Source organism: Myotis daubentonii, chromosome 11, assembly GCF_963259705.1.
Source record: "Myotis daubentonii chromosome 11, mMyoDau2.1, whole genome shotgun sequence".
Classification (NCBI taxonomy): domain Eukaryota; kingdom Metazoa; phylum Chordata; class Mammalia; order Chiroptera; family Vespertilionidae; genus Myotis; species Myotis daubentonii.
Window position 1 is genome coordinate 37,973,984 of NC_081850.1, and position 20,314 is coordinate 37,994,297.

The 20,314-nt window shown below is 46.0% G+C and overlaps 1 protein-coding gene across 7 annotated transcripts in view; it reads left to right on the forward strand.

Moving 5' to 3' along the window:
* The window catches only part of TJP2 (tight junction protein 2), a 109,927-nt gene that overhangs the window by 65,745 nt on the left and 23,868 nt on the right, over nucleotides 1–20,314 (forward strand). For 4 of the 7 annotated variants that reach the window (XM_059656841.1, XM_059656839.1, XM_059656835.1 and 1 more), the window contains 8 exons: nucleotides 6,085–6,138; nucleotides 8,690–8,814; nucleotides 9,972–10,074; nucleotides 11,765–12,449; nucleotides 16,362–16,465; nucleotides 17,096–17,243; nucleotides 18,947–19,055; nucleotides 20,017–20,144. In XM_059656841.1, coding sequence (XP_059512824.1) covers nucleotides 6,094–6,138; nucleotides 8,690–8,814; nucleotides 9,972–10,074; nucleotides 11,765–12,449; nucleotides 16,362–16,465; nucleotides 17,096–17,243; nucleotides 18,947–19,055; nucleotides 20,017–20,144 — 1,447 coding nt within the window. In that variant the 5' untranslated portion in view covers nucleotides 6,085–6,093. Of the gene's footprint in view, nucleotides 1–6,084; nucleotides 6,139–8,241; nucleotides 8,346–8,689; nucleotides 8,815–9,971; nucleotides 10,075–11,764; nucleotides 12,450–16,361; nucleotides 16,466–17,095; nucleotides 17,244–18,946; nucleotides 19,056–20,016; nucleotides 20,145–20,314 lie in introns of all 7 variants that reach the window. The other 3 variants (XM_059656834.1, XM_059656837.1, XM_059656838.1) reach the window with 2 other exon arrangements.

Below are 20,314 nucleotides of genomic sequence, written 5' to 3' on the forward strand. Positions count from 1 at the left end.
TAATTATAACACAAATACCCGTGAGCTCAGCACGCGTGTCCATGACCCTTCCCCGAGGAGGGCACAGACCTTGGTAGCCTTCCCTATCTCACTGCGCCTCATTCCTCAGCCATTTCATCCTGAATTTCATGTTTCTCATTCCCTTGCTTTTTCTTTATGGTTTTACCCTACACACATCCATACACAAAAATATCCCTAAGAGATTAGTTTTGTTGCCCCCCCCCCCTCATAGTGATAAAAACGGCATAACCTAAAATTTACAGTCTTAGCCAAATTCTTACAAGTCCAGTAGAGTAGAGTTACGTATTTTCACATTGTTGGGAACAATGATCTCACACTCTACAAATTCTCCTAGGACGTTTCTCACTCAGTGGTACGTGTGAGATGCATGTGTTGTAGTATGTGTGGCTCTAGTGCAGGGGTGGGCAAACTTTTTGACTCGAGGGCCACAATGGGTTCTTAAACTGGACCGGAGGGCCGGAACAAAAGCATGGATGGAGTGTTTGTGTGAACTAATATAAATTCAAAGTAAACATCATTACATAAAAGGGTATGGTCTTTTTTTTCAATAGTTTTATTCATTTCAAACGGGCCGGATCTGGCCCGCGGGCCGTAGTTTGCCCACGGCTGCTCTAGTGTGTCTTCGTTGCTGTAAAACTTTGCATTTTAATAATAGGTCATGATTTTTTAAAAAATATATTTTATTGATTTTTTACAGAGAGAAAGGGAGAGAGAGAGAGAGTTAGAAACATCGATGAGAGAGAAACATCAATCAGCTGCCTCCTGCACATCTCCCACTGGGGATGTGCCCGCAACCCAGGTACATGCCCTTGACCGGAATCGAACCTGGGACCCTTCAGTCCGCAGGCCGATGCTCTATCCACTGAGCCAAACCGGTTTCGGCAATAATAGGTCATGATTTTTATGTCCTGTCTGCTTTTGGTGGATATTTGGCTTGTTTATTTCTTTTTTTTTTTAAATATATTTTATTGATTTTTTACAGAGAGGAAGGGAGAGAGATAGACAGTCAGAAACATCGATGGGAGAGAAACATCGATCAGCTGCCTCCTGCACATCTCCCACTGGGGGTGTGCCTGCAACCCAGGTACATGCCCTTGACCGGAATCGAACCCGGGACCCCTCAGTCCGCAGGCCGACGCTCTATCCACTGAGCCAAACCGGTCTCGGCGGCTTGTTTCTAGGTGTTGGCTATTGAGGGCTTTGCTGCTAAGAATACCCTCTTGTGCACCCTTGTGCACACATTCACACATTTCACTGCGTCGTGGAATACGGAATATCTTTATCTCTGACACGTGTGCTCTTCCAATGGCCCTGCATGCAAAGTGCCTAATGCTGAACAGCCGCCCGCTGGCATTCACGCAGACAGTCTGAGTATTGGTAGAGATTCTCTGATCTGTGCACAGCCCAGCACAGGGTGGGTAGGACCCAAGGCCCGGGGTTCCATTGGAAAGGCATGAGCTCGGCTCTCAGCTACGCCGCTGCACCCTGGCAGCCTGCCCCCAGGGATGCATGCAGGGCTGGTGTTCTGAGGGATGTGTGTGATTATGGGGGGCGCTGTGTGCTTCTGAACAGGCAATCCTGTGTAGAGAAGAGGGAGGGAAGACACTCAGTGGTTTGCTTTTGGGGCACAGCTTGGTGGTAAACTCCACATGGCCTTTGGCTGTTTTACTCACCAATGTATCGCAAGTTCCAGGAACCACCTGTTTGGTGCGTAGGGGGTGTTAATAAATATTTTCAAATGAGTGAGTGAGTGAGGGAATGAATGAAGGAAGGCTCTCAATCCATGAAGGGTTTCCTCTGAGACCTTTGCAAAAAGGTCACAGCTCTGTGGACTAAATAAATACATACACATGGTTCTTGTATATTTTTAATGCTCAAAGGAGGTATTAAAATTTATTTTTCTTCAATTACCTTACCTTTAAGATTTTAAAATTATCACTTAGTTTAGCAGAACATATATTCTTTTAATATTATGTTTCAGTAGTGAATGCGTTATGCCACAGTTTCTTAACCCGGAATAAGAAGACGACCCTTGCAATTTGATGAGAGTCATATCTAAGTTGGTGAGGCCTTTAGGCACCTGGTAAGGTCTCATTGATTAAGAATTTGACTTAGTCCCGTTGGTAGTGGTAGGGGATTAACCCACTCTCTGGCAAATCAGATTTTTTTTTCATTTCTGCCACCTCCCCTTTACCCCACTAATCACTCCCTCCATCCAGTAAACCTGGGGCAAATCTAATTTAAATCACCCCTGCAGGCAGCACAGAAATTAAGACAGTATAATCTCATTGTGGAAGAACAGTGAATTTCAAAATCTAGGCTTACTCGGGCAACATTAAAAAAAAACTATAGCAATTCATTTATTTGCCTAAACAATAAAAAATATGTAAATCTAAAACTTTGAAAAGGGAGTTTGTTGTTTTTGTTTTTAAAATAAAAATGTAGCCCTAACTGGTTTGGCTCAGTGGATAGAGCGCCAGCCTACGGACTGAAGGGTCCCAGGTTCGATTCAGGTCAAGGGCATGTACCTTGGTTTCGGGCACATCCCCAGTAGGGGGTTTGCAGGAGGCAGCTGATCAATGCTTCTCTCTCATTGATGTTTCTAACTCTCTATCCCTCTCCCTTCCTCTCTGTAAAAAATCAATACAATGTATTAAAAAATGTATTCTGAAAGTAATGTGCTCATATAAAAATATTTTCTGCCATTCCACAGCTCTTGGGGGAAGTTTGACATTTTTTGGTATTTATTCTTCTAGTCTTTTCCCTAGAAGCACATATATGAAAACAGGAATGGAAATATGGGTGTTTTGTATCTTGATCCCCACAGTAGACATTTAAATATAGAGCTCTATGTATACATATATGTAACTACTCTCCTATTGTTGGATATTTTGTGATTATCTGTTTAAAAAAATAAGCAGATATAAGCAAATTTATAAGTATGTTTCTGTGCGCTTGTGCAAATATTTCTGTAGAGTAAACTTGTAGAAGTGGCATTGATTGGCCAAGGGATATGCAGATTTTACATTGTGGAACACACGGGTAATTTGCCTTCTGGAAGGTTTGTACTGATTTATATTCCCACTGCTTCCACCAGCAGTGGACAGACCAGAAAATGAAAAATTCTCTTTAATTGAACACACAGTCATCATGATGAAGAAACTTTTAAACACACTGATGGAAGTTAAATAATTCTTTTCGGTGCCCGGGCATTTCACTGTGTTGGTTCATTTAACCGAAATATCTCTCTCTTTTTGGACACTCACCCGCATAGCATTGCTTAATCCTAGGGGTGATTGCCGTGGCATTGCTTAGTTTTTCCTGAGCCAAACCAGCTATGGCTAGTTTTTGTGTTTTTAAAAAATTCTTTTCTGCTCTTTTAATCAACAGGTATTGTTTTAAAGATCTTACTGTACTGACTTCAGGCTTCTATTATTGCTCTTTAGAAGTTGACCTTAATTCTAATTGTTGTTCTTTTAGTAGTAATCTCTTCTGTCTAGCTGCTCTCAAGTCACTGTATCTTTTTCTGCCGTGATAGTTCCATGTGTTTTTCTTTTTTTTATTGATTTTTAGAGAGAGGGAGAAACATTTATGTGAGAGCGTAGCAATTGGCTGCCTCCTGCACGCCCCCTAGTGGACGAGAAATGGAACTGGCGACCTTTCAGTGCCTGGGACGATGCTTAACCAATTGAGCCATACGAGTCAGGGCTTTTTTCTTTTTAAAAACTTGCCCACCTTGTCATGCACGGGGCTTTCTGAACCGGAAACATCCTCAATTCTGGAAGAGCCATGATCTCTTCCGGTTTTGCACCTCTCCTCCACTTATCACCTCCTTCAGAACATATAATTAGACACACTGTGATCCTTTGTCACTCTTCTCTGTCCTGTTTCACTTTTCAAATGCTTTGTGCTGCATCCCAGTTAATTTCTTCACATCTGTCTCCCAATTCATTGATGAGTGTCTTCATCTGTGTGCAGTACTAGTATGTGGTTTAATCCATTGTTTATCTAATTTCAGTCACCACATTTTTTCATTTCTACAAATTTTGCTTTTTCTTTTTCAGATTTGCTTTTAGTCATTCTTGATGGTCTCTTGTTGTTGTTTTTTTCATTATACTTTCAGTATCCCCTTTTAATTTCCTATGGTAAACATGGCACATATTTAACATACTTGTTTTTTGGTCTGTGGCTGGTATGTCCAGTATTGACCACATTTGATTCTGCAGCTTTTGGTTTCTTTTAACTGTCAGTCACGCAGCTTGTTGGATGTGTGTGTTTAGATTGTGAACTCTTGTCCCTCAGATGTGTAGCTCGGGCCTTCTTGGAAGCCTGTGCTTGAGTGAGTTCCTTGGAGAGAATTGGCATCTGCCTCTGGGTACCTGGTCCTAGCAGAGCAGAACCGCTTTGGGCCGGAGTGTTTGGGTCGTGTGTGTTCACATCCATAATATGAATTTCAGTCCCAAACCTTTGTGAGTACAGTTCTGTTGATAGGAATTCTCCAGCGAGATATTTTTAGTTATTTCCATTCTACTCGGCACCAAGGATGAGATGTCTCCATGCCATCTCCCTCTGCCTGGGTTTTCCCCGCCCCCTAATACATCTACTTTGATCTCATCTCCATCCTGTTTGGATCCTACAATTTATCTCTCTTCCCGCAGCTCCTGTAATGCCAGTGTCAGGGCTGGCTTATCTCTCCAGCTTTGAGCTGTCTTGGCCTTTAAGGATTTCCCTTCAAGGCAGCCTGTACTAACACATTATTATTATTTTTTAAACGATGCCCACTATTTCCTGGTTTTTCTATACATCTATTTTGGAATATTGTTAGAACCAGAAGCCCCAGTGGTCTGAATATGCAGGCATTTTCATTTTTCACATCCAGCAATACTGATGGAAAAAAGGGATTTCACAAGTTACACAACTTAACACTTTTTGTGATAAGACCGTGGATTCCTTTAGATATAAAAACGCAGGAAACTTGCCTAGGAGATTGCCTTTGATAGGAAAAGCAGAGACTGGTTAAAAAGAAAAGCAAGCCCTAACTGGTTTGGCTCAGTGGATAGAGTGTCGGCCTGCGGACTAAAGGGTCCCAGGTTCGATTCTGGTCAAGGGCGTGTACCTTGGTTGTGGGCACATCCCCAGTAGGGGGTGTGCAGGAGGCAGCTGATCAATGTTTCTCTCGCATTGATGTTTCTAACTCTCTATTCATCTCTCTTCCTCTCTGTAAAAAATCAATAAAAAAATATATATTTAAAAAAAAAGAAGAAAAAAAAAGAAAAGCAAGCCCTGGCTGGTTTGGCTCAGTGGATAGAGCGTCAGCCTGCAGACTGAAGGGTCCCAGGTTCGATTCCGGTCAAGGGCACATGCTCTGGTTGTGGGCTTGATCCCCAGTAGGGGGTGTACAGGAGGCAGCCAATCAGTGATTCCCTCTCATCATTGATGTTTCTATCTCTCCCTTCCTATCTGAAATCAATAAAAATATATTTAAAAAAGAAAAGCAAAAGAATGAAAGATAGCTGCTTGAAACTATCTAATTCTTAAAAAAAAAATATGTTTTCATTGATTTTTTTTTTTTTTAGAGGGCGAGGGTTAGAGAGAGAGAAACATTGATAGTCTGCCTCCTACACGTCCCCTACTGGGGATCAAGCCTACAACTCAGGCATGTGCCCTGACCAGGGATTGAACTGGTGACCTCTTGGTTCCTGGGTCATCACTCAACTGCTGAGCCACACTGGCCAGGCTAATTCTCTTTTTTAAGGTATTCTGTAGTGACAGTGTTTTGGAGTGGTGATCATAAAAAGGCTCCACATAGAATATTTTATTCTTTTTAGAGCATATATCTCATTATGTATTTTAGTAATTTTCTAGGATTGTTAAGAATGCCATTTCATTCAAGGAAAGAGTGTTTGAAAATAGGCAGCATAATGTTCCCAAACACACCAACTTTTGGTATATTCAAAGTCTAAGCTGGACTTTTTAATATTGAGCTATTTTGAGTTCTGGTTTCATTTCTAGCGTTGAAATGTTTGAGGTTTTAATCAAATTGGTTTTGCTTGTTTTACACAGGCCTCAGGGATGGAGGAAGTGATATGGGAGCAGTACACTGTGACCCTGCAGAAGGTGAGTGCCGCACGTGCTGCACAGGCCACGGTCATGTTCTCGTGTTTACAGATCGTAGGTCTTGCTCATTTTGTTCTAAACACAGTGGTTTTCCCCTTCAGGTGGATAGTGCATTGTAGGGAATAGCTGGCAATAATTACCGCATTAACAAAGATTTGCACGCTATTACATTGTTTTGGTTAAGGTCTGTATAACATAGAAGATTCTAGAGGTTATTCAGTGCATTCATCTATTTCCAGACAGAACAGGTTGTGAAAAAATAGAGAAAAAGAGAGGAGGAATGGAAATAACCTGTACTGTTGAAGGACATTGAGATAGTAGCCTCTGCAACTCTAATAATTTTGATTCTAATATATAGAAAACTTTTAACTCCTTCTGTGAGCTGGAGGTCTAAACTAAATTTAAAACATTGGCTTAGCAATCAGGAGACATGGGTTGTTTGCCTTTCTCACTCCTTATTGTATTAAGAGGTGTTGAGTTAATTAGATATAAAATAATATCCCCTCATCCAGTGGTATTTAAGGTAGAAGTAATATATGTGAATAGATTGTACTTAATTTTTTAAAAATTTAAATATTTTTTATTGATTTTATTTATTGATTGATTGATTGATTTTAGATACAGGAAGGGAGGGAGGGAGAAAGAGAAACATTGATCAGCTGCCTCCCGCACGCCCCCTGCTGGGGATTGAGCCCTCAACCCAGGCATGTGCTCGAACCCAGAATCAAACCAGCAACCTTTTGGTGCATGGGACATGCTCAACCAATGGCGTAACACCTGCGAAGGCCATTTTACTTAGTTTTAAAAGTCATTTCAGAGGTATTGCTCCTCTTGATTAAGTGAGGTAATACAAACAGCTTCCAATGCAGGGCGTCGTGGCTTAATAAATGTTAGCTCCGTTCCCTTTTATTCTGAGCAGGTTTCAAGGTAGGCATGATAGGTGATAACCCCACTCTAAACCAGCATAGCCACCAACAGTGTGTGAGTGATTTCTGTGCAGCTGAGCTGGACGAGAACTACACTCGTGGTCCCCAACTCTCATTCCATCAAGCCGCCTTGGTCAGCATCGCTGTGATTTTCCTGGGCCCTGAGGGTCTTACTCCTGCTCTGAATCCCTCCAGTCTCTGTCACTTCTTAAAGGGGAATGGTCAGTTCCTTAAATGGAGTCTTCCTTCTTCAACTTCTGTCTTTAATGAAAATTTGGTTTCTGAGTAAATATGTATTAAATTATGCAGATAGGGAAAAACACACAGATCAGTGTTCAGGTGCTGAAACTTCCGGGCTAGTAACCTTGGGTTCATCAGTGGAGGGGTTCCCCCCTTAGGCCTCATTTTTCAGTTCTGTCTCTTCTCTGTGCCCTTCCACCAGCATTTCACATACCCCTTCATTTGTGGATGCCAATCTGGCAAAGGTGAGAGACATCTTAGGCCTGGAATAGAGGATGGGGCTGCCTCTGTGTAAACCAGGCACGAGTGATGGTGCTGCCAAATCCAGAGCCATGTGATCGGCCTGTTTGTGTTGGGGACTGTTTGTCCCCCTAGAACAGTGATGGCGTGTCAGCATTTTGAAAAACCCTAACTTAACTCTGGTGTTGTGTCACATATAGAAATTTTTTGATATTTGCAACCATAGGAAAACCAAGACTTATATTTTTGATATTTATTTAATATATTTAAATGCCATTTAACAAAGAAAAATCAACCAAAAAAATGAGTTCGTGTGTTACCTCTGACATGTGTGTCATAGGTTCGCCATCACTGCCCTAGTGGGTCCCATGTGGGAACTTTTCTTGAGGGGGAATTTTTTATTCTCCGAGTAGATTTTTACATAATCAAACTCTGCTCTAGGGATATAGTCATATCTACCCATATCACCCTAGCTTTCCTGAACACTGCACTGAATTAAGATTCTGTGTTATCTGGGCTCACTGTTAACAGTTCTTGACATGGAAGCAATTAATCTGCATCCCCATTTTATGTGCATGTAGAAAAGAATTTAATGCGTTGCTGTCTCATAAGACCTCAAAACTAAGTTTATTTTCAGACTTGATCTTTAAAATCCATTTACTTATTTTTCACCCCATATTTAAAATGGACCCACTAGCTCCTCTAACTTGGGAGTGAAAGGAATACTTTACAAAATACTGTGTCAGCACGGATTCAGCGATGCCTGCAGCTGCTCCAGCTCAGGCTGGGATACGAGAACGGGTAGGATTGGTTACTCAAATAGCACGGCCTTCTTCGGACAGAAAGTGTTATTTCCCATCGCCTGCCAGCTTCTAGGGATAACGCCAGTCAGTGGTATCCATCTTCCCCAGCCTTCACAGGGCTGTTTCTTTTAGATAAGGAATTTCCCTTTATACACCTGTCGGCTAACCAGGATGCCGCTTTATTTTGTTTCTGTAAGCCCGCTCTTCCCGAAGCCGGTCTGGTGATTGGGTTGCCCTTCACTTTATTGAGTGCTTGCAATAAATCCTGAAAGCCACGTAGGGAAGGTGTGTGGCTTTTTTTGTTTTGTTTTTTTAAATTTTTCTCTTCACTTCAATGAACAGGATTCCAAAAGAGGATTTGGAATTGCAGTGTCCGGAGGCAGAGACAACCCCCACTTCGAAAATGGAGAAACGTCGATCGTCATTTCTGACGTGCTCCCCGGTGGGCCCGCGGACGGGCTGCTTCAGTGAGTGGCCTCCCTTCCCTTCCCGCCCCGGCCCCTGCAGCCCACTGGGTCGGCCCCAGACAAGATGCTGTGGGTGGTGTGCATTATAAGATAATATTTAGAAACCATATTTTGTTATCTATATGTTTGTGCGCGTTTTTATATACATACATGTGAATTTATATGAGAATTAGGGCCAGAACACATCAGTCCTTTGGGAACATCCAAATAGAGGAAGGAGAGCGGTGGTTCCTGTGAAGGTAGTTCTAACGATCACCGCTGTCATTCCTGGGCTTAGGGGCCATTTCTGAACATGGAATCGAAGATTGGCATTGCTTCCCCACCGCCCCCCGCAAAGCATACCCAATGCTGCTTATTTTAATTTATGTTCATTAAGAATTTAATGAGGATACTCTCTGGCTTAATGCTTGTCTGCTTTGTAAGAGGGATGTGGAAATTGGGAAAATTTACTCCATGAAAACACAAGTTTTCCAGCTGCCACCCTTTTCCTGGTCTGAAGAGAGAATGCTGTTTGAAAGAATACATGTCTGAGCCCCTCACCATCATTTCTCAGGGCAGAAGCGAAAGTTAGTCACGTGGCTGCCATGGCCAGACAGCTCCAGAGTGTAGGTTCTATTGGCATTCCAAGTCTCTGCATGGTCCTGTCGAAGTTTGTAGTGTTTCAGAGAGCAGAGTGGAATTTTGCAATCGTTTTTGGGGTGAGATAAAGTAAGAGGGTTCTGTGACCTCAAAATTTCTTTATGACTCTGAGGCATGCTCTTGACTTCTTCCCGTCCAGAGCACAAGTGGATACAAACCTTCTTTGAGGGTCTGTGTAGACTTCCTGGCACCCTGCGTGCACCGGGGTGAGGAAGCCGGCGCAGGAGGCCCTTGGTGCTCAGACCTCGCCATTGTCCGGTGGCTCCTGGGGGCCCCTGCGGTTTGGGTCCTTCTCCCCCACTGTTCTCAGTAGACACAGTCGAAAGTGGGCTGCTGACTCCTGGGTTCCTGCCTCGGGAGAACTCACACTGACTCGGCTGAGGAAGCCTTGGGAGTCCTCAGACATGGAGCCCCTCAATACGTATTTCACATCCATTTGCTGTCTCTGTTCCTCAGTAAACAGTTGACAGTGAATGAACGTGAGTTTTTCACATCCCATTTTTATTTTTTGTTTGCAGAGAAAATGACAGGGTGGTCATGGTTAATGGCACCCCCATGGAGGGGGTGCTCCATTCATTCGCCGTTCAGCAGCTAAGGAAAAGCGGGAAGATCGCTGCCATCGTAAGTCCTGGGTTTGTTTCCTCTCGCCTCAGTAGAATTTTGTTTTTATCCCTGGAAGAAAATGACCACTCACCTTTAGGCACTTGACATACCTACATCATCTAGGGGCCGCGACTTCTTATATCCTCAGTACTTTAGGAGGGCGATGCAGTGGATGAGATAGGGGTGTATGTAAATAATGCCTCCCTGCCTCTTTCTCGTCTTTCTCCTAACTTCGTACGACCAATGATTCTTTCATCTGAGTGAGCTTCACCTTCAGAGCCAGTTAGACAACTATTCTCCATGAGAACTGACTAGATTGAGAACAATGATAAAAGAGCATTCCTTTAGAAAATACGTTGTAGCTCAAAAACTCATTTGTAAAGGCCCAAACAAGATGTGTTACATCTTCATAAACTAGAGTTTCTTAGGAGCCGGTGGCCATCTGTGGCATTCATTCATTTGCTCTCTCATTCATGTAGCAGACACTGGTTGAGAATCAACAGTGAGCCAGATGCCACTTGGCCCTGGAGCAGGTCTGCCCCACTCTAGCGGGGCCCGTGGACACACACAGCAAGAATTTGGAGTGTAGTGAGTTTAAGGGCAGTGCTAGGGGATGCACTGGGTATGTGGTATTTTATTTTTTTACACTTCATATTATGAAACTTTTCAAACAAAAAGTCCAAAGATTAATGTAATAAACACATGTATCTTCTACATGTTAATATTCTGCCATATTTACCTATTTTTTCTTCATTTGTGCATAAAAGCACATACATATTTTTAGCAAACCATTTGAAGGGAAGTTGCAGTTCTCTTTCAGCATATGTCTTTTGTAAATAAGGACATTCCTCTACATAACTGCACTATGATCCTCTCTAAGAGAATTAACAACTCTGCCATAGCATCTACTATCCAGTCCACATCCTAAGATTTCTTTGATAGACTTTTTCTTTCTTCCCCCAGGGATTCTATCAAAGTTCATTCATTGCACCTAGCCCTTGTCTTTTTTGTCCTTTTTAATCTAGAACAGGAGTTCTCAACCTAGGGGTCGCCTAAGACCATCCTGCATATCAGATATTTACATTACGATTCATAACAGTAGCAACATTACAGTTATGAAGTAGCAACGAAAATAATTTTATGGTTGGGTCACAACATGAGGAACTGTATTTAAAAGGCCAGAAGGCTGAGAACCACTGATCTAGAAGGATTTCTCTTTCTCCCACCTCTTCCCCTAATTTCCCCCACCCTCCTTTTTAATGACGCTGACTTTTAGAAGAATCTAGGCAGTTGTATATAAACTGTCTCACTTTCTGGATTTCTGTTTTTGTAACTTAGCAACTTAGAGTCCCTTGGTACTTTTCACACTCTGAGTACAGTGGGGCCTTGACTTACGAGTGTCCCTACTGACGAGTTTTTTGAGATACCAGCTGTCTCTCGGCCGATTTTTTGCATTGAGTTGACGGAGTAATGTGAGTTAGCGAAGGCCCCACTGTATAAGCCAATTTTGCAGGCATTGTCTTGAGACCTTTACACTCATTGACTTGATTCTCGATCCTATGAGGTCTTTATTGTCCCTTTCTCCAGATAAGGAACCGGAGGCTCTGGGACACAGTTTTACTGGAAGGGGAACCAGGGCTTTTAACCGTTTCATTCTCTTACGTTTAATTGTGATCGTCCTTCCTCCCCTCCGTGCTTTGGTGAACAGGTGGTCAAGAGGCCCCGGAAGGTCCAGCTGGCCCCGCTGCAGGGCGGCCTTCCGCTCAGTGAGGAAGACCGGGCTTTCGAGGTGATGGATGAGTTTGACCGCAGAAGCGCCCGCAGCGGGTACAGTGATCGGTACAGTGAGAGGAGCCGGCTGCACAGCTGGGAGAACAGCCTGGAGAGGGGGCATCCCCACGACCGTCCGCGCAGCCAGGAGCGGGACCGCGGCCGGAGCCTGGAGCGCGGCCTGGACCACAGTGACTATGGCCGATCCCGAGACCGGAGCCGTGGCCGGAGCCTGGAGCGGGGCCTGGATCGTGATGACTATGATGGAGCCCGAGACCGGAGCCGCGGTCGGAGCCTGGAGCGGGGCCTGGACCAAGATTACTATGATGGAGCCCGAGACCGGAGCCGCGGCCGGAGCCTGGAGCGGGGCCTGGACCATGACTATGGGCGAGGCCGAGATAGCAGCCACGGGCGAGGCCGGAGCATTGACCAGGCCTACGACCGGGCCTACAGCCCGGAGGTGGAGTACAGGCACCGGGGGCAGCCCGACGCCCGCTACAAGATGTCCCGGAGCTGCGAGCACCTCCGCTTGGGCAGCCCCACCCCCGAGCCCAGAGGGCGGAAGGACCACGAAGGTGACAAGCCCATCGGAGTCCTTCTGACGAAAAGCAAAGCAAATGAAGGTATCACAGCTTGATGAATAAAAGCACTAGTATAATAACAGCTAGCTCTGCCATGGCCCTTACTGTGTGCCGGGCACTGACCTACATGCTTCGCACCGACTAGCTCATTACATCCTCATGACTACCTCATGTGGGAGTTAGGACATCTTTATTTTATAGACGGGAAAACAGAGGCACAGAAAAGTTCATTGACGTCCACATTGAACTAGCACGGGCTGCAGAAATCTGCCTTTAAATTACTAGGCCAGTGGTTCTCAAAGCAGCGCAAGCAGCACCTGGGCACGTGTTAGACATGCAGATTCTCAGGCCCCTGCCACGGACTCAGAAGCACTGGGGTGGGAGCCTGGAATCTGTTAACAATGCTTCCTCCCCCCCCACCGGTTAGCCTGGTGAAGCTCACACTAATGAGACCACAGGAGAGAACAATAGCATTTTGGTTGCATTTTTCCTCTATGCCAGGACCTACAACGCTGTGTAGTGGGTTGGAATTTGAAACTTCAGAGAAGTTTTGGTATGCCTAGGATGGCACAGGGACTTGGGCCTCAGGAATGGAAAAGTACCCAGTGGCTAGGAAGCCAGGTTATGGCCAGGTGGCCAGAAGGAAGGCCAGATAAGCTGACCACAAGAATGTACCACCCCTCCATTCCCAGCTTAAAAAAAAAAGTGCAGAATTTTATCTTTCTTCTAACCGCTTGCTTTTCCTACCCTGACATGGAAAATTCCAGAAGCCCACCTTTTTCTGAAAGCCATCATTTTGTGCAAATCCGCGTTGTCCCCAGCTTATAAAAGCACCTAAGCAGAGCCGGGCCCTCAGCCAGGTCAGAGGACCTTCCTTTTCCTCTGTGTTGTCTCCCTCAGCTTATGCTGGTGCTTGAGCATAAGCTTAATAAAATCTGCCTGGCGATTCCTCTAGGGTTTCCTCTTACATTCTGTCTTGGGAACCCAAGAGCCCCAACGCTGGTAACGTACCCATGCATGAGGCAGGCCGTGGTCCGGCTGCCGGGCCCACACTCCGTCCTGGGGCACTCGCACAGTCACACCCAGGATTCACTAAAACCCTGTGGGCAGCGAGGGAAGCCACTGGCCCCTGCAGTTTAAGTGAGGATTCTGGAACTTGGAGGGGAAGCAACCTGCCCACATCTTGAAGCCAGTGGGTGGTGGAGCTAGAACTCAGATTTCCATGGGTGAGAGGAAACAAGCAGGCGAATGGACAGGGCGATAGAGCCTGGTGGTGTGATATTCCTTGCGTTGGTTTTTGGCTTCTGACTTTTTACAGTCCTTGTAAACACATCTTTTCTCTTGTTCTCTAATGGTTCTCCTTCCAAAGGCGGGGGGGGGGGGGGCGGGCGGGGAAAGGGAAGCCAAGTGAAAAACTTGGTGCTGTCCAGGTCGGAAATTTGCATTAAATAGCCTGTCTCTGAGGTATATGCGTCTCAGGAGGTTTAAGGATTCTATAGACTTTTTCTAACCATTTATAATGACACTAGGGGCCCGGTGCACGAAATTCATGCACTGGGTGTGTGTGTGTGTGGGGGGGGGGGTGTCCCGCAGCCCAGCCTGCCCCCTCTCACATACTGGGAGCCCTCAGGCGTTGACCCCCATCACCCTCCAATCGCAGGATCGGCCCCTTTCCCAGGCCTGACGCCTCCGCCAGAGGTGTCAGGCTTGGACAGGGGACCCCCATCTCCCCCTGATCACTGGCTCTGGCCCCCGCCCAGGCCTGAGGCCTCTGGCCCAGGAATCATGCCTGGGCAGGGGACCCCCATCTCCCTCTGATTGCTTGCTACACCCCCCGCCCAAGCCTGACGCCTCTGACCCAGGCTTCAGGCCTGGGCAAGGGGACCATCATATCCCCCCAATCCCTGGCTCCGCCCCCCACCCAGGCCTGATGCCTCGGCCAGAGGAGTTGACCCTCATCACCCTCCGATCACCAATCACCGGATTGGCCCCTTGACCAGGCCTGAGGCCTCTGACAGAGGTGTCAGGCCTGGGCAGGGGACGCCCAGCTCCCCGCGGTTGCAGGCTCCGCCCCTGCCCAGGCCTAACACCTCTGGCCTAGGCGTCTGGCCCGGGCAGCGGGGACCCGCAGTTGCAGTGGCCCCGCGATCGTGGGCTCCGCTTTAGGCCCAGGCAAGGGACCCCTAGCTCCCGGGACTGCCAGCTTTGACCGTGCCCAGCTCCCATCGCTGGCCCCACCCCTACTTCCTGCTCTCACTGGCCAGGGCAGCAAAGGCGCCTGATTCTCCAATCATGGCTGGGGGGCAGGGCAAAGGCGGCCCCAGAGCCGCCTTTGCCCTGCCCCCCAGCTCTTAGCTCCCCCCTGGGTTTCTGATCACTGTCAGTGGCAGGGGGCTTCTTCCTGCTTTCCCTTTCGCCTCCCTGCATTGTGCCTACATATGCAAATTAACCACCATCTTGTTGGCAGTTAATTTGCATATAGCCCTGATTAGCCAATGAAAAGGGTATCGTCGTACGCCAATTACCATTTTTCTCTTTTATTAGATAGGATTAATTCATCAACCCACAAGAATTGCAGAGCCGTACTAAGTACAATGTTTTTTCTTCTGAGAGCAATCCAACATCCATAAAACCTCCGAGCTATGCTGGTTTTAGTTAAATACTTACTTTATTGCTTTGCCTGGTCTGTTTACCCCTTTTCTTCACACACTGAAATATTTTCAGTGCTAAACCCCACACAATCTAAACTGTTATAGATGAAGGCCTTTCTGTGGGCAGCTGCATTGCCAGCAGAATATGCCCATTAAGATGTACTGAGTTGGTTTTTATCTCCCCAACATTTTATTTCGAAAAGTGTTCACTTTATAGCAAATACTCATACAGAGCCTTCACCTCGTTTTAACATCATTAACAGCTTTAACAGTTGTTAACATTTTGCCACATTTGTTTTCATTTTCCTTCCCTTTCCCCACTCTCTCCTGCTCCTTTCCCCTCTCCCTCATCCCTCCGGCTCCCTATCCCCTGTCTCCCAGGGGTGTTCTGGAAATCCTTGAAAGTATGTTGCAGGCAACGTACACATAATTCACCTTACATATTTCAGCAGGTAAACCCTGAGGCTAAGAACATGCTCCTACAGAACCATAATGCCTGTATCACGTTAACATTAATATCCGTTTTAATAAATTACAGTACAGTTTATTTTGCAGTTGCTCTAAAATAATGTAACCCCCCCCCCCCTTCCCCACATTGGACCAAGGATCCTGGTGAAGGTTCTTGCATTGCGTTTAGTTTTTATGTCTCTCAATCTGGAACAGTCCCTGTGCCTCTTTTATTTTGTATGACATTGACTTTTTAAAATATGTATTTTATTGATTTTTAGAGAGACAAGGGAAAGGGGGAGAGAGAGAGAGAGAGAGAGAGAGAGAGAGAGAGAGAGAGAGAGAGAGAGAACATTGATGTGAGAGAGAAACATTGATTGGTTGCCTCCCGTTAGCACCCCAACCAGGGATCAAACCCCCAACCTGGGCATGTGCCCTGACTGGGAATCGAGCCCGTGACCTTTTGGGGCAAAGGACAACACTCAACCTAGTAAGCCACATCATTAACAGCTTTAACAGTTGTTAACATTTTGCCACATTTGTTTTCATTTTCCTTCCCTTTCCCTGCTGTCTGCCAGTGAAAGCCTTTCCGTTAAGCTTAGATTCCAGAAGAGAAATGTTCGGTTGTTACTGCCTTATTAAAGTGTCTGCTGAAATCAGGTTTCCCATGCGAAATTCTGGTGCACTTGTGACCTGCCAGGGCGACATTGACTTCTTTGGATGACCCAGGCCAGTTGTCTTGCAGAATATCCCACATGCAGAATTATTTTTTCATCAGTATTTTTAAATCGTCCTGAAAACCAGACTAAGTTTTCTGAGCCAGTTGCTGAAGTTGGTGTCTGCTTCTGTCTTCTAGAGTATGGCCTCCGCCTGGGCAGTCAGATCTTCATAAAGGAGATGACCAGCACCGGTCTGGCAACCAAGGATGGCAACCTGCACGAAGGGGACATCATCCTCAAGGTGGGTGGACAGGGTAGAGGACGGTCGGCTTCATGCTTGGCTCCTCATCTGCGTTTCCGCATCCAGGTGCGAACACAGTGGGACTTTGTCGCACTGGGACGCAGAAGTAAGACAGAGACTGGGAAGAGCAGCACAGTGACATCATTTTATCAGAAAAACCAGACTTGGAGAGCGCTGTCATAGATTAATAGCAGTTTTTAAAACATATATCACTGAGTACTTTTTTTCCCTTCCCTGTTTGTTTCAAGTTTAAGCTCCTATTCCCTAAATGAAGGAAAGATGAGAGGGCGAGTTGGTGGTATATGAATGCTGAATATTTAATAGTTCTTGTAAACCTCTCTGGTCAGGAGACACCTTCCGGTAGTAAGCCAAACCAACGTCTTGAGCTTGGAAGTTAAATAAATTAGCAGAGTAACTTAAGTACACGACAGCGCTCTCGTGCCTGTATTTGGGATCCAGGCATGCAGGGTTATAGTTAATTTAAAGGATAATGCATTTTTATTCAGCCCCCTCTCACCCCCCCCCCCCCCAAAAAAAAACACTCATGTCTGTTTGAATAGATGAGCAAAGTCTTTTACATTTTTAGTGGGGGAAAATGTGAATTTTCTCTTTTGCCGTGAATAAACACAGATAAATGGCACTGTAACCGAGAACATGTCTTTAACGGATGCTCGAAAACTGATAGAAAAGTCAAGAGGAAAACTGCAGCTGGTGGTGCTGAGAGACAGCAAGCAGACGCTCATCCACATCCCGGCGTTAGATGACAGCGACTCAGAAGGTAAAGAGGAGGCTGCGAGCGAGGCCGGAAGCAAGGGAGGCTATCGCTTCTGCGTTCTCACCTCTGTCTGGCCCGGCCATCCCACGGGAAGTTTGGCTGCCAGTGAAAGCCTTTCCGTTAAGCTTAGATTCCAGAAGAGAAATGTTCGGTTGTTACTGCCTTATTAAAGTGTCTGCTGAAATCAGGTTTCCCATGCGAAATTCGGTGCACTTGTGAACTCCCGGTGGACACGGATTAGGCCACTGAGAACAAAACATGTTAGTAAGAAATGTATGTACGAGAAGTTCGAAGAACTAACCACATACATTTGTAAATTGCTCGTTCTTGCACGTTTTTTTAATATATTTTTAAAATACATTTTTATTGACTTCAGAGAGGAAGGGGAGAGGGAGAGAGAGATAGAAACATCAGTGATGAAAGAGAGAGTCATTGATCAGCTGCGTCCTGCATGCCCCCTACTGGGGATTGAGCCCCTGACTGGTTCATGGGTTGACACTCAACCACTGAGCCACACTGGCTGGGCTCCTGTGTTTTTTTTAAAGTGGCTATTAATATTTCCAACAAAGAGAAGACCATGTGGAGGATAGCATAAACTGGTAGACACTGTAATGTTAAGACTCAGAATGGTTTATATTGTGTATTCAGTATTAGCAATCCATGTCACCTTTTCTCTTTTAAAGCATTATATTCATTTCTCAAATATGAATTATACCCAGGATAATACTTGAACCATCTACAAATTACCAATAAACATAAGTAATCATGATATATCTTACTTAGCCATCTCGCATTGCCTTTGTGTAGCAAAGTTTAGAAAAAATATTAGGTTCTCAAGTTTTAAAACAGATGTTGATTTTGAAAAGAATTGCTGTCTAGAACTTAGTTTAGTTTCCATTATATCCAATGTCTAAGCTGTTGTTACTGCTATGAACAGTGCAGAGAAATCATCCCAGCATGCTGAGAGCCTAGAGCAGGGGTGGGCAAACTTTTTGACTCGAGGCCCACAATGGGTTCTTAAACTGGACCGGAGGGCCGGAACAAAAGCATGGATGGAGTGTTTGTGTGAACTAATATAAATTCAAAGTAAACATCATTACATAAAAGGGTACAGTCTTTTTTTTTTTTTTTTTTAGTTTTATTCATTTCAAATGGGCCGGATCTGGCCCGCGGGCCGTAGTTTGCCCACGGCTGGCCTAGAGTGTATGGCCTGGCTTTTCAAAGTGTGGTCCTCACCCCACTGGCAGCCTCAGCAGCATCTGGGAGCTTGATACACTTGCAGTGTCTCTGGCCTCACCCCAGAACAGCTGCATTCTCACCCCAGAACAAGAGCGCGGATGATTTGTGTGTGCATTAATGTTGGAGAAGCATATACGTGTGACCCAGTAATTGAATCTTGAGTCTTCCGTAGCAGCTTTGATAGAAAGTGTGATGAAAGAGAGACCTAAAATTCTTTATTTGGCTTTGTCTTTATTAATTAATGCCCTCCCCTTCTGACAGAACATGTTAGTGAAAAATGTATGTACGAGCAGTTCATAATCTGACTATCAGATTTTTTTTTTCCACCTCAGGAAGACTATTAGACTAATAGCACATTTACTGCCTGCCTTTCTTCCGTTTCCCATGTTTCCTAACCAGAGAGGGATAATTTCTGGTACAGGTCTTAAATATTTTATGGCAAAGTCTTTTCTTATTTTTGAAACCAGATATCTCGGAAATAGAGTCAAACCGATCATTTTCCCCAGAGGAGAGACGGCAGCCGTATTCTGACTATGATTATCATTCCTCAAATGAGAAGCTGAAGGAAAAGCCCAGGTAAGGCGATGTGTATTTTCCCTCGCACACGCCGCTGTGTGCACACATAGGTCTGTGTGAATCTGTCACATCCTATCCAATAATAGACAAACATGGTAATTGACCATACCTTCGCTACGCCTCCCATCAGCTAATCAGTGCAGTATGCAAATTAACCGCCAACAAAGATGGCTGCTAATTTGCATACTGCAGGCAGGGCGGGACAGCACCATCCCACCTGCCCTGCCGCCATCCGGGCCTGCTATCTGCGACCTGGGGCGGCAGATGTCCCGTGTGCGAGCCGACCTGGGGTGGCCAGGTGGGGCAGCGAAGGCTTGAAGGTGACTCTGGCCGGAGCGAAGGCCTGGGTCACGGGTGCTGGAGGAAAACCAGTGCCGGCAGCCAGGGGAAGGGAAGGTCTATTGCATGAATCTTTTCATGCAACAGGCCTCTAGTCTATACTAATAAAAGGGTAATATGCTAATTAGACCGGGAGACCTTCTGGACAAAGCCATAGTGGTGGGGCCAAGGCAGAGATGGTTAGGGGCTATCAGGCCAGAAGGGGAGGGCAGTTGGGGGTGATCAGGCCAGCGGGGGGGGTGGCAGTTGGGGTGAGGGGGCAAGCAGGCCGACAGGGAGGGTCAGTTGGGTGTGATCAGGCCAGCAGGGGGGGCAGTTGCGAGCAAGGAGGCTGACAGGCGAGGGCTGTTGGGGGCGATCAGGCTGGCAAGGGGGTGCAGTTGGGGGCGAGAAGACCGGTGTGGGGGGCAGTTGGGGGTGAGAAGGCCGGTAGGCAAAGTGGTTAGGGGCGATCAGGCAGGCAGGCAGGTGAGCGGTTAGGAGCCAGTGGTCCTGGATTGTGAGAGGGGTCACAGATTGGAGAGGGTGCAAGCCGGGCTGAGGGACCCCCCCCCACCCCCTGTGCATGAATTTTGTGCACTGGGCCACTAGTTATGAGATGTTTACATGCTGTATGGTTAAGTTCGAGGGAGGACATCCAGAACAGATGGTCCCGGATGGGCTCCACACCCACTCCCTTCAAGTGTGCGGGAGATATTGCAGCTGCTACCGAGACCAGCCAGGAGCCCAAACACCAAGAGGAAGCTCCAGGTGAGGCTCATTTTATTTATTTCAGAGAGGAAAGGAGAGGGAGAGAGAGATAGAAACATCAGTGATGAGAGAGAATCATTGATTGGCTGCCACCTGCACAGGGGTTGAGCCTGCAACCCGGGTATGTGCCCTGACCAGGAATCACACCATGATCTCCTGATTCATAGGTT